At 33.2% G+C, this 14532-nt stretch overlaps 1 protein-coding gene across 1 annotated transcript in view; it reads left to right on the forward strand.

Annotated features, from left to right (window-relative positions):
* Positions 1-14532, forward strand: part of HOOK1 (hook microtubule tethering protein 1) — a 59399-nt gene that overhangs the window by 24701 nt on the left and 20166 nt on the right. Inside the window, exons 9-14 of the mRNA XM_028511686.2 lie at positions 970-1136; positions 6237-6377; positions 8005-8206; positions 10737-10847; positions 14159-14246; positions 14327-14387. Of these exons, the coding sequence (XP_028367487.1) occupies positions 970-1136; positions 6237-6377; positions 8005-8206; positions 10737-10847; positions 14159-14246; positions 14327-14387 (770 nt within the window). The remainder of the gene's footprint in view (positions 1-969; positions 1137-6236; positions 6378-8004; positions 8207-10736; positions 10848-14158; positions 14247-14326; positions 14388-14532) is intronic.

The raw sequence follows: 14532 nt of genomic DNA on the forward strand, positions 1-14532 counted from the left end.
TGCCTGTGGACAGTTTCCCAGACTTTTTTTGTGTTTCTCTTCTGGAGGACAATGTCTGTAACTTGCCTGCAGTGTATTTAAGGCAAAATTAAGGATATTAATTTCCTGTTACTAGCTCAGTGTGTGTGTGTGTGTGTATAGTTTTATTTACATAAATGGATTAAATTAATTATACCTATTAAAAATATGAATACCAAACTTTATCAATATGTTGGAAATCATGATAGGTCAAGTTTTTTTCTTAACTAATCTTAATAAAATCATATGTAAACCTCTGGTCTTATGAAACATCATGGCCTTAGTGTACTTTTTTAAAGATGTTTTTAAATGGAAAAGAAATAGAATCCAGAGAGCAAATTATGCTTGTTACATAAATATGTAAGTAAAATAAAAAAAATCAGGTACTGATATTGATGTGATTGTAAAGTTACATGTCCATTGTAAATCATGAGAGAGCAGTCTCAATGTACAAATAAATTCAATTCAGCTTTTTGTTATTAGTTAACTAAATAATATACTTGTCCTCTGAAGACTTAATGTACTAATAATTTTCTAATATGAAACTAAAATGATAACTTCATGCATTTGTGTATGTATTTTGGTTTATTAGGTAACAGCCTCCTTTCAAATAAATTTGTAACTAAAATGGGAACAGTTAATTTTTGAAGTTCATTGGTACCTCAAATTTTATAGACTTAGAAACATTTTCTTTTCAGAACCAAAGTAAGCATAACATTTTGAAGATGATATCCTTATATATATAAAGTCTGTTTTCTCTATATTAATCAAATTAATCTAATTTCTTCTGTTTTACTGGAACCTCCTAGACTCAGAATTCCAGAGTTGGAAGGATCCTTAGAAATTATCTTGATCAAGTTAATTTAATGGGTTAGTCAGAATTAGGATCCAGAACTCTGGATTCCATGCTATTTTGCTGTTAATGTCTACATTTGTGTATTTGTTTTTCAGGTGACTGCACTTCAAGATGAAAAGAATTCACTGGTTTCTGAGAATGAGATGATGAATGAAAAACTTGACCAGTTGGATGGATCTTTTGATGATCCAAATACAATGGTTGCAAAGAAGTTTTTTCATGCACAGTTACAACTAGAGCAATTACAGGAAGAAAATTTCAGGTAATATCTTTAGTAGAAATCATTCTATAGAGTTCTGTTAAACTGATAGCTAAACAATTAACAACTAATTGTATTATAAAGCATGTTTAGGACACTAATTAAGCTACTGAAAATACCAACTGGTGTGAGTGATTCCTGCCCTCACAGGGTTTATAATCTAGTTAGGCAAGTGGGATACATACATAAGAACAAACAATTCAAAATGGCACGTGATAAACGCCAAATGAAGGCATGGACAAGTGCATTAGGAGTTTATCCGAGTGCTTGGTGAAGTCTAGGGATAATGGGGAGTTTCTTACATAGTAGGGGAAACTTGACAATAAGTGGGAAAAATTGTAAATCTGATACTAAAGAGATGCTTTTCATTTTACTTTTACATTTCTTCTTTAAAAAAAGTATACATTTTACTTTTAGTAATCATTGATGGTCTCTCGTGTGCCTAGCACTGAGCCTTGCACTGTATGGCCTCGAGAGCAGGCATTCTAGTAGTATATGTATTCTTTTTATTGCTTTGTTTGGATATAACTTCAAACTTACAAAAAAGTTGCAAGAATAGTAAAAGGAACTTGTTTATACTTTTCACTCAGATTCAGTCGTTTTACAGTTTTTTTCTCCATTTATTTAGCAGTATCTCTATGTTTACATAGATAAAGATATTTTTTTTTTCTGAACCGTTTGAGAAAAAGTTAGAGATATGCCCCTTTATTTCTTTGTGCTTTGGTATGTGTTTCCTAAGAATAAGGACATTTTCTTATCAGTGACAGCATAGTGATCAAAATTAAGAAAACTTTCAATGATACAGTATCATCATCTAATCTACAGTTCATATTCACATTCTGTCATTTTCCTCAATGTCCTTTATAGTTATTTTTTTCCTGATTATGAATCTAATTCAGGATTGTATTGCATTTAGTATGGATTCTTAGTCAATATACTATAAGTCCATTTCTGTCATCGTTTATTTTAATGCTCAAATTGTTCCAGATTTGATTATCCTGTGTCCTTTCAATATGTCACTATCCTTTGACTATTTTCTTCATTTCTGGTACAGTGAATGCTCCAGACTCATTTTCTCCTCTCCCTTTCCCAGCTCTGGAATCTGCCATTTCTCTGAGGAGCTCTGATTCCTTTTAGTGGAGAATTTTATTTAGAAACAAAGATATATGCTCCAGATAAATTTTTCTGTCACTGCTTCTAGGCCACCTGGGTGTACAGAGCTAGGAGATATACTTGCACAGGTTCATACTTGCCTATGTTCCCACACCTGTGTTTATACATATCTGCATTTATTTTTATGTCTACAATTATGAAAAATGAGTTTATATTGACCTCTTTTATTTTAGACTAGTGACTTCAAGGTTCATTCTAATCTCCATTTTGATATGGTAACTTTCTTCTCCAACAGTGAGAAAACTGGCTTATATTTTCCTCAGTGTATTTACTCAACCCCAACACACACAAAGCAATTTAAGAATTGCTAATACCTCTGTAAAAAGCAAGTAAATAATAGACTTCAGTAGGTTTACAGGGTTTTTTTAGATAGCATTTACATATTGTGAAATGAATAAATATTGAGTACAGTTTGGCATGTTTTAACAAATATGGACTTTTGTGTAACTCATACTTTTATCATTGGATAGATCATTTCTGTCACTACAGAAAGTTTCCTTATGCTTCTTCCCAGTCAGTTCCTACCTCCCAGAATTTAATTATTCCTCTGATTATGTTTCACCATAGATTTTTCACTCATCTAGAACTCTCCGTATAAATTGAATCATTTAGTGTTAACTCTTTGGTGACTGATTTATTATGTCCAGAATGCTTGTGAGATTTACCATGTTGTTTAATGTATCAGTAAATCATCTTTTTTTTTATTGCTGAGTATTATTCTATTATAAAATTATTCCACATTATGTCACATTTTGTTCATCCGTTTTTCTTTAGATGGGCATTTGAATTTTCTGATTTTGGCTAATATAAATAAAGCTGGTATGAACATTGGAATATAAAACTTTTTGTAAACATGTTTTCATTTCTTATTGGCGTATAAGTGATATTGCTGAGTTGCACAGTAGGTCTGTGTTTGGTTTCAGAAGATACTGCAAAGATTTTAGTATGGAAAAGATTTTCCAAAGTAGTCATACCATTTAACATTTGCACTGGCTGTGTTTGCTGCCTGTCGCCATAGTTGCTGTGCCTATATAACATAATTTGGTTTTACCAGTCTTAATTTTAGATATTCCAGGGGATGTGTTATGGATTCTAATTGTGGTTATAATGTGCATTTTCCTAAAAACTGATAATGTGGTAAGCCTCTTTTCATGTGTTTATTGACACTTTCATGTGCTTATATCATACTTTGTGAATTGTCTCTTCACATTGTAGGCCTATTTTTAAATTGGGTTGTTTGTCTTATTATTTTGGGGAGTTTTAAAAATATATTTTCTGGATATAAATCCTTTGTTGGATATATATGTAGTAATATGTCACCCACTCTGTGGCTTGCCTTTTTATTTTTTAATGGTGTCTTTAAAGGTCCTTAACTTAGAATAAGTCTGATTTATCAGTGTTTTTAAGATTATTGCTTTTTGTGTACTGTCCAAGAAATCTTTGTCTACTCCCATGTCATGAAGATAGTATTTAGTATTTTCTTCTAGAACCTTCGTAGTTTTTATCTTTTACATGTAGGTCTATGGTCCATCTTGAATTGATTTTTGAAACTAGTGTGAGGTGTGGAGGTGCAAACTTTACTTTTATTTTGATTGTTCATATGAGTATCTACTTATACTTATTCCATGTCATTAATAGAAAAAAAATGTTTATTTTACTTACTCAAATACTTTGGCACCTTTGTGAAAAATGATCTAAGAATAAAATTTGGGTCATTTTGTGGATTCAAGTTCTTTTTAATTTATGAGTTTGCCTTTCTTTATGTCTATAAGACCCAGTTTTTATTATGGTAGCACTAGAGTAAGTTGTTTAAAATCATGTAGTGTAAGCATTCCAACTTGGTTCTTTTCAAAATTTGTTTTGGCTATTCCAAGTCTTTTGCATTTTCACATAAAATTGAGAATCAGCTGGACAATTTTTGTAAAAAAAAAAACCCTTTGTGATTGTGATTTGGACTGTATATAATTGATAACTGTATTAAGAATTTCTATCTGAATATGGCATCTTCATTTATTTCTTTCCTTTCCTTTAGCAATGTTGTGTTGTTTCCAGAATACAAGTCTTGTATGTCTTAACTTTATCCTCAAGTATTTTACATTTTTAAAAAGATTTTATTTACTTATTTTTAGAGAGGGAAGGGAGAGAGAGAGAAACATCAATGTGCGGTTGCTGGGGGCCGTGGCCTGCAACCCAGGCACGTGCCCTGACTGGGAATCGAACCCGCGATGCCTTGGTTCACAGCCCACGCTCAATCCACTGAGCCACGCCAGCCAGGGCGTATTTTACATTTTTGATGTTATTATAAATATAACTTAAAAAATTATTCTGAAAAGTTGCTTTTCATATTGTCAGTTTTACATCTCTGTTCTTTATTTCTTTCCTTTTACTTATTTTGAATTTAATTTGTTCTCCTTTTCCTAGCCTCTTAAGATTGAATTATAGATTTTAAATTTTGGTTTTTAGTTTTTTCTTTATTTGAGAATGGGATGTGGGGGCAGGGGAGAGTGGTGGTGAGAAAATGGAGACGGGTATTTGAACAACAGTAAAAAAAAATGATTAAAAATTTCAAAAATGGTTTTTCTTTATTTCTGATATAAGCCTTTAAAACTGTAAATTTTCCTCTAAGCACTGGTTTAGCCGTGTCTCCAAAACTTGATCAGTTATATTTTTTGTTATTATTCAATCTGAATTCTTTTCTAATTTTTCTTGTGATTTCTTCCTTTACTCAGTTTATTTAAAATGTATTGTTTGATTTCCCAGTATTTAAGGGTTTTCTAGGTTTCTTATTGTGCCTGATTTCTAATTTAATTTTCTTATGGTTAGAGAACATACTACCTGAAATTTTAATTTTCTAATTCTTTTATTTTTTTGTATTGTTCATCATTTGTTTTATTGTGGTCAGTTTTTGACTGACATGTTCTATAAATGTCAATTAATCAAGCTTATTATTATTCTGATCTCATATATTTTTTACTGATATTTTGTTTAGTTCTGTCATTTATTGGGAGACTGGTGTTAAAATTTTCAACAATGATTATGGATTAGTGGATTTCTACCTTTGATTATATCAATTTTGCTTCATATATTTTCAAACTCTATTTTTGGTATATATATACTTTTATGGTATGCCTGTCTAATGAATTAAACCTTTTATTATTATAATCTCTTTGTCTTAAAACTTATTTTTCTAGGTTAACATGACCACCACAGCTTTCTCTGCTTGTTTTTTGCATGGCATTTTTCACCGTTTTCCATTTAATCTATCTGTGTCTTTATATTTAAAGTATTCTGGTAGTTAGGATATATGTGAGCATTGCCTTTTTTATCCAGCCTGAAACTCTGTGCCCTTTTAATTAATGCATTTAGTCCTTTTGCTTCATCTCAATTTTTGATATTGTTGACTTTAGGTCTGTCAATATGCTGTTTTTCATTTGCCATATCTATTCTTTTGTTCCATCTTCTTTTTTCCTTGTATTTTTTGGAGTTGCTCAAGGAATATTTTAATATTTGATTTTAATCACTGAATTGTTCCTTTCATCTCTGTTATAATAGTAGGCCTTGAAGTATTCTTAAATAATTTATCCCAGTCGACTTAGAGTTAATATTTTGACACTTTACATGCCATGTATATTTTTGAATAATTTTAAGTATGTCTATGTATTTCTCTTCATCTTTTGAAATTGACTTCCTATTTGAACTAGAGATAACAAAGCACAACATTTCAGAAGTGAAAATGAAAATTCAGAACATTACTTTTCAAGTCTTATTTGCAAAGAATCCCAAAGTATCTTATTTCTTTAGTCTTTCTTCTTTGAATGTGGGATTTAAAAAAAAATACAGAACTAGTTCTGCTAAGTTTATGTCTCAGTAATGAAGAAAATGATGGAAATTACATTATGAATAGCTGTTCTGTTTTTTTTTTTATGCCAGGCTTGAAGCTGCAAAAGATGATTACCGTGTTCACTGTGAAGAACTTGAAAAGCAACTAATTGAATTTCAGCATAGGAATGATGAATTGACTAGCCTTGCTGAGGAAACAAGAGCCCTGAAAGATGAAATCGATGTTCTTAGGTATGGCATGTCTAAACATAATTATGTCGCTTGTAAGTTATTTAGTCATTTCAGTATTCCATATTTTAATCAGGGATTATTTGAGTTATTTCTGTGTATTGAGTATTGATCAGTTTTTATCCAGGCTCCTAGTCTTTACTTCTTTAATACTTGTTGACAATAATTGCAATTTAAGGATAATATTCTTTTTTTTAGTTTATTTTTTAAAAATTTTATTTATTTTCAGAGAGAGAGGGAAGGGGAGGGAGAAAGAGAATGAGAGAAACATCCACGTGTGGGAGAAACATCAATTGGTTGCCTCTTGCACACCCTCAACTGGGGACCTAGCTCACAGCCCAGACATGTGCCCTGACTGGGAATCAAACTGCCAACCTTTTGGTTCACAGGCGGGTGCTCAGTCCACTGAGCCATACTAGCCAGGGCTACAGTGAATATTCAGTTCTTCTAAGGACAATTTCATATTAGAACCTATAAGCATCAAATGATAACCTTTCTTAAAATTCTGTAAGCTGAGTTACTTTTAGATATATTTAGCTTTACCTCTATTATTACTCATTAGTTGACTCTGTGAAGTTTTTGTGTAAGGAAATGCACTCTCACAATCCATATTTTGGCATTTGGTAGATAAATATGAAGAAAAGTGCTAACATTTATTTCAGGGGCCACTCAGGGTTCTCTTATTGTTTTTTGTTTTTTTTTAAAGATTTTATTTATTTATTTTTAGAGAGGGAAGGGAGCGAGAGAGAGAGAGAGAGAGAGAGAGAGAGAGAAACATCAATGTGCGGTTGTTGGGGGTTCTGGCCTGCAACCCAGGAATGTACCCTGGCTGGGAATCGAACCTGGGACACTTTAGTTCCCAGCCTGCGCTCAATCCACTGAGCTACGCCAGCCAGGGCTCTCTTATTGTTTTGACAATATAAAATTTATATTTAGTTTTTGCTTATGAAATGTTGCTCAAGCAAATAGACTATCCATATGCTTTTTATATTTTCTGTTAAATTTTCTTAATTAGCCATTTTGTTGCACAGTTTTTAATGTCCATTTGAAACAAAATCTTTGTAATTGTTAATTTGAACCTGTATGTGAGAGTGACTTCACATTTTTTAATTTTTTTATAATTTATTTCTACTCTAGCCCCGTTGGTCAAGTAAGCACAACTCTAAAGGGAAGTGCTTTACCAGACAAATGATATGAGTTGTATCAACTTTATAAGAGTATCAGAAACTGAAAATAAAACCGCACTAAATGTTATTTATGCACAAAGCACAATTGGCTTATAATCTACAAAGTAGCTCAGAATTGTTCAGTTATACGTACAAAACCATTCCTTTTTTTATACATTGTGCTAATACTTGAAACAGTTTGATCATTTAGTGTGTCAAATTTGAAGCATTTTTAAAAATGCCTTTGTAGCAAAAAGGCTGAACTATAGACAGTTCTAGGCCTGAGTCTGGTTCCAAAGTTCTGACAGAATTTATTATTTCTCTATTTCTTATTCGTTTTTTTTTTTTGTTTTCTTTTTTCCTGCCAATTGAGAGTTTATTTGGAGGACTCATTTTACAGCCAGAAGAAAATTATGTGCATTTATTGGTTTTTACACAGTAATGCTTAGTCTTTATTATTATAGAGCTACCTCTGACAAAGCAAATAAACTGGAGTCAACAGTTGAGATATATCGTCAGAAGCTACAAGATCTGAGTGACCTGCGCAAGCAAGTGAAAACTTTACAGGAAACAAATATGATGTATATGCATAATACAGTCAGCTTACAAGAAGAATTAAAGAAGGCAAATGCAGCACGTACACAGTTAGAAACATACAAGAGACAGGTAAGAAAATATCTTAATTTTTTAAATTATTAAAATAAAATTACCTCAGCTTTGTTATTCCATTTGATGCTTTGAGAATGGCATAGACACTTCCGGCAAAGATGAAGGCATAGGTAGACACACTGTGCCTCCCCGTACAACCAAGATAGGGACAACAACAATTTAGAAACAGAATAACAACCAGAACTGACAGAAAATTGAACTGTATGGAAGTCAGACAACCAAGGAGTTAAAATAGACACATTCATCCAGACCAGTAGGAGGGGTGGAGTCGGGCAGCTGGGCGGACAGGGTTCTGCGGAACAAAGAGTGTTGGGACCAGGTGAGTAAGACCACAGCAGGCAGACCCTGGGTGTGCAGGCAGCAGCTGGCAAACCCCGGCTGAGGGGTGGCAACTGGCAGACCCAGTGAGGTGGCGATTGTGAAGCAAGGCACTGTGTGCAACCCAGGATCCCAGCGCTGGGAAATAGAGCCTCAGGGCACTGATTGAAAACACCTGTGGGGGTTGAGGCGCAGGGAGAGACTCCAGCCTCACAGGAGAGGTTGTTGGAAAGACCCACGGGGTGCATAAGCCCATCCACACAGGAATCAGCACAAGAAAGGTACAGTTTGCTTGGGGGAAGCGGCGGAAGGGACTGAAGTCCACAGAGAGTGGAGCAAGTGCCATTGTTCCCTCTTAGACCCCACCCCCACATACAGCATCAAAACCCAGTGACTGGGGTGCCCCACCATGAGGAACACCTAAGGCTCCTCCCTTCTACGTAACAGACACAACCAGACCCCCCTAAAAAAAAAAGATGGCTCAAACAGAAGAAGAAATGAAAGCCCAGAACTGATCTTTTTAAGCCACCAAGAGATAGCCAACCTAATAGATGCACAGTTCAAAACACTGTTGATCAGGATGCTCACAGAATTGGTTGCCTTTGGTCGTGAATTAGATGAAAAAAAGTGAGGCTACAATAAGTGAAATGAAGAAAAATGAACAGGGAACCAATAGTGATGGAAAGAAAGCTGGGTCTCACATCAATGGAGTGGACCAAAAGGAAGAAAACAGCATACAATCAGAAAAGAATGAAGAAATAGGAATTCAAAAAAATGAGGAGAGGCTTAGGAACCTCCAGGACATCTCTAAATGTTCCAACATCTGAATTATAGGGGTACCAGAAAGAGAAGAGGAAAAGCAATAAATTGAAAATTTACTTAAACAAATAATAAAGGAGAACTTCCCCATTCTGGCAAAGGAAATAGACTTCCAGGAAGTCCAGGAAGCTTAGAGAGTCCCAAAGAAGTTGGACCCAAGGAAGCACACAGCAAGGCACATCATAATTACATTAGCCAAGGTAAAAATGAAGGAGAGAATCCTAGAAGCAGCAAGAGATAAGGAGACAGAAACCCTCAAAGGAGTTCCCATCAGACTGCCAGCTGATTTCTCAAAAGAGACCTTGCAGGAAAGAAGGGGCTAGAAAGAAGTATTCCAAGTCATGAAAGGCAAGGACCTATATCCCAGGTTGCTCTATCCAGCAAAGTTTTCATTTAGAATGGAAGGGCAGATCAAGTGCTTCTCAGATAAGGTCAAGTTAAAGGGGTTCATCATCACCAAGCCCTTATTTTATGAAATGTTAAAGGGACTTACCTAAGAAAAGAAGATAAAAAACATGTATAGTAAAAGCACAGCAAACTCACAATTATTAACAACCACACCTAAAACAAAAACAAATTAAGCAAACAACTAGAACAGAAACAGAAACACAGAAATGGAGATCACATGGAGGGTTAGCAACAGGGGAGTAGGAGGAGGAGAGAGGGGGAAAAGGCACAGAGAATAAGTAGCATAGATGGTAGGTAGAAAATAGACAGGGGAAGGGCAAGAATAATATGGGAAATGTAGAAGTTAAAGAACTTATGACACATGGACATGAACTAAAGGGGGGAATGTGGGTGGGGGAGAGTGTGCAGGGTGGAGGGGAATGAAGGGAGGGTAATGGGACAACTGTAATAGCATAATAAAATATATTAAAAAATAAAGGCTGAACAATAAAAAAAAAGAATGGCATAGACATGAAGGAACATTGCTTATAGTCACCTATGAACTTAGGGTAAATTTCTCCTCTGTATAATTTTAATTCAGGGGTTGATAACTGAGTTTGAGTTACCTAGGTGTTTTACATTTTTATTGGCTCTGGGCTTATATATTTTTTGGATAGCTTTTTGACTATTAAGATTTCTGGTAACCAGTGATAAAAGCCTAGGTAATGGAACTATAAGGTAAAATATTATGTTTTATCATTTATCAAACAACCTGTAGAAACAGTATTATGCTGATTGTGGTTTTTTTTTGCCTAAATTGTTACTTGGGTATTTTAAAATTTAAGTTAACCCTTCTCATCAACATGCTATTTCCACAAATATTTAGAATTAGACTATAGTCTTACCATAATTTTATTTACAATCAGTTTCTCATTTATTGAGCTCTGAAATTGAACTATCAGTATCAAATAGTCTTGTGTTTTACTTTTGTTTCTGACAAAAGGTTCAGGATCTACACAGTAAACTTTCCTCTGAATCCAAACGGGCTGACACACTAGCATTTGAAATGAAGCGGCTTGAAGAAAAGCATGAAGCTTTACTTAAGGAAAAAGAGGTAAACTTCAATATAATTGATAATATGTCTGTCTGCTTTTGGATTTTTATACAGTCCTTACTATTCTAAGAGTAGAAAAGATGTCAACCAGTTCTTTCTTTCTTCAAACAGAAATTGTTGGTGTAAAAGAAAGTTTCATAAAAATTCTTTATGCAGTGTTGATAATTCCTTCACAAGGGAAGATCAATAACAAAGCCGAGGTCATATGTCTTGGTCCAATGTTTTTCAGCTCTATACTGTGAACTCCTTAAGAATGAGGACCTTACATGCTATTTTTAGCATCTTAAGATATAATTTATATACTATAAATTTTGCCTACATAAAGTACACAGTTCAGTGGTTTTTAGTATATTCACGGAGTTGTGCAACCATCACCACAAATTGTAGAACAGTGACATCACTCAAAAAAGAGCTCCTAGGCCCATTAGTGGTTACTCTGCCTTCTGGTGCCCCTCCCCAAAGTCTTTACAACCAGTAATATGCTGTCTCTGCAGTTTTGCTTAGTCTACCCAGAAAATGGGGTTTTCTGACTGGATTCCTTAATTTAGCATAATACTTTCAAGGTACATCCATCGGTAGAATGTGTCAGTGCTTCATTTTTACTGCTGAATGATACTCTGTTGTATAGATATAACACACTTTATCTGTTCAACAGTTTATGGACATTTGGTCTATTTCCACTTTTTGGTTATTAAACAGATAATGTGGCCATGAACATTTATATACAAGTTTTGTTATTTGGACATGTTTTCATTTTTTGAGCATATCCCTAGAAATGGTATAGCTTTGCTTGATCACATGATAACTACATTTAACCTTTTAAAGGACTACTAGACTATTTTCTAAAGTGGATAAACCATTTTTTACTCTCACCAGGAATTTTTGAAGGTTCCAATTTCTACACATCCTTGGACATACTTACTACTTTCTAATTGTAATTATCCTCATGGGTATAAAGAAAGTGACATGCCATTGTGGTTTTGATATGTATTTCCCTAACGACTAATGCTGTTGTTCATCTTTTCATGTACTTATTGGCAGTTTGTATATTTTTCTTGGAGAAATGTTCCTTCATATTTTTTGCCTATGTTTTGTTTACATTACTTGCTTTTATATTATTGATTTTTAAAGTTCTTTATATATTCTGGATACATGTTCCTCATTAGATACATGATTTGCAAATATTTTTCTTCCCATCTGTGGATTATCTTACTTTCTTGATGGTATTGTTTACAGAATAATTTTTCATTCAATCTAGTCACAGTTATCTATTTTTTTTCTTGTTGTTTATACTTTTTTTTTTGGTAATGTTTCTATGAAACCATAAGTTACCATTGGAAACCATTGGAGTAACTTAAGGATATAAAGATTTATATCCTTTTAGTTTTATAGTTTTATGTTTTATACTTTAGTCTATGATCAATTTTGAATTGATTTTTGTATGGTGTGAGATAGGGATCTAACTTCATTCATGTGTGGATATTCAATTGTCCCATCATGATTTGCTCACAAGACTGTTCTTTCCTCCATTGAATTGTCTTGGTACTCATGTTAAAAATCATGAGACTGTAATGATGGATACATTTTGTCAAAACTTGTAAAAGTAAAGCAGAGTGAACCCTAATGTAAACTGTGACCATTAGTTAGTAATAGTGTGTCAATATTGGTTTATCAGTTCTTATAAGTAATTATAATAATACAAGATGTTAAAAATAAGAGATACTTGGCATAGGGGAAAGATGAGGGAATACATGGGAATTCTGTACTATCTGCTTAAATTTTTAGGCAAACCTGAAACTGCAACAAAAATTCTATTAATTGTTTATAAAAAATTGACTATAAATGTAAGAGTTTATTTCTGGACTTTGAATTCTTTGCAATTGATTGTGTGTTTAGCTTTATGGTAGTACCATACTGTTGTTATAACTTCAGCTTTATACTAAGTTTTGAAATGGCAAGCATGAGTTTTCCAACTTTGTTGTTAAAAGATGGGATTGCCTGAACCTGTAGATCAGTTTGCAAACATTGTCATCTTAATTGTATCAAGTTTCTGATCCTTGAATGTGAAGTAACATTCACTTTATTTGGCTTTTAGCTTCTTTCAACAATGTTTGTAGTTTTCACTGTACAAGATTTGCACTTTTTAAAACTGTTTCTGAGTGTTTTATTCTTTTTGTTACTGTTGTAGATGAAGTTATTTTCTCAGTTTTTTTGATATTTAATGCTAATGTATAGAAATACAGTTTCTTATTGTACATTGATCTTGTGTCTTGCAGCTATGTTGAATTTTCTTAATATTTCTAATAGTTTTTAGTAGGTTCACTAGGATTTTCTATACATAAGGTCAGGACATCTGCAAAGAGAAATAGTTTCATTTCTTCCTTTGCAATCTAAATGCCTTCTTTTTCTTTTTCTTGTCAAATTGTCCTGGCTAAAACCTCCAGTGCTATATTGAATACAAGTGGCAAGAGTGGATACTACTCTTTTGGCTCTGATATTAGGGAGAAGGTATTCATTCTTTCACCATTATGCACATTTTTAGCTATGGGTTTTTTAAAGATGCCCTTTATGAAGTTGAGGAAGTTTCTTTTATTCCTAGTTTGTTGTATGTTCTTATCATAGAAGGATGTTAGAGTTTGCCATATGCTTTTTCTGGTCATTGAGATGATATGTGGTTTTTGTCTTTTATTGTAGTAGTGTGGTTATTTTTTAGTGTGGTTAGTAATTATATTGATTTTTGGATATTAAAACACAAATTTATACTTTTGAGATGCTAATTATTAGTTTTTTCAGTAGAATTTCATCCTAGTAGTAAAAAGTAACAAATTCCAACTTTTCTTACACACAAGACTATATTCTGTGTATAATCCTAACTTGTTGCTCAAAACACTTTGCAAGGGTTTATATATGTCAGTATTCCTATTTTGATAATATGGATACTAAAGCCAAATAATTTCATAACTTGCCCAAGATAATACAGCTAGGAAGGGGTGAAATGGAATTCAGGCCATGATCAATTTGTGTTCCAAGTCCATGCTTTTTAAAAAAATGACTCCACGGTTGTATATTTGTACTCTGTTGCATGATTACAGTGATTTGGTTCAAAGGTAGGTTGCTTAATGGGGAAATGACAAGCATTGTGTTATACAAAGACTACATTATTTATGTGATTTATACAGGAGAAAATTATCCCTCAGCACTAAAACATTGCCAATTATCAAATTAACATATTAAATAAATTATTATAAACACAAAGTACACCATCTATGGGCAGAATTAAAAATTTTACTTCTATAAACAATCCTTTTTAGAGACTAATAGAACAGCGTGATGCTCTAAAAGAAACAAATGAAGAACTGCGGTGTTCACAAGTACAACAGGATCACCTGAACCAAACAGGTAAATTTTGTTGGATTTAGAAAAAAAGTTTTAATAGTAAAGATACTGAAATGTTAATCTATTTTGCTATTGTTGTTTAGATGCATCTGCTACAAAAAGTTATGAAAATCTTGCTGCTGAGATTATGCCTGTGGAATATAGGTAAATTTGGTTCTATTGATAATCCATACTTAATATTAGAAATATGATTTCTTTTTTAATAAATTTCTTAGCCTTTAAAACTTTCCATTTTATGAGTCACAGTACTCAAAATTACTTTATCTCATCTCCTTTAAGTTTCTAAGTC

Source organism: Phyllostomus discolor, chromosome 5, assembly GCF_004126475.2.
Source record: "Phyllostomus discolor isolate MPI-MPIP mPhyDis1 chromosome 5, mPhyDis1.pri.v3, whole genome shotgun sequence".
Classification (NCBI taxonomy): Eukaryota; Metazoa; Chordata; class Mammalia; order Chiroptera; family Phyllostomidae; genus Phyllostomus; species Phyllostomus discolor.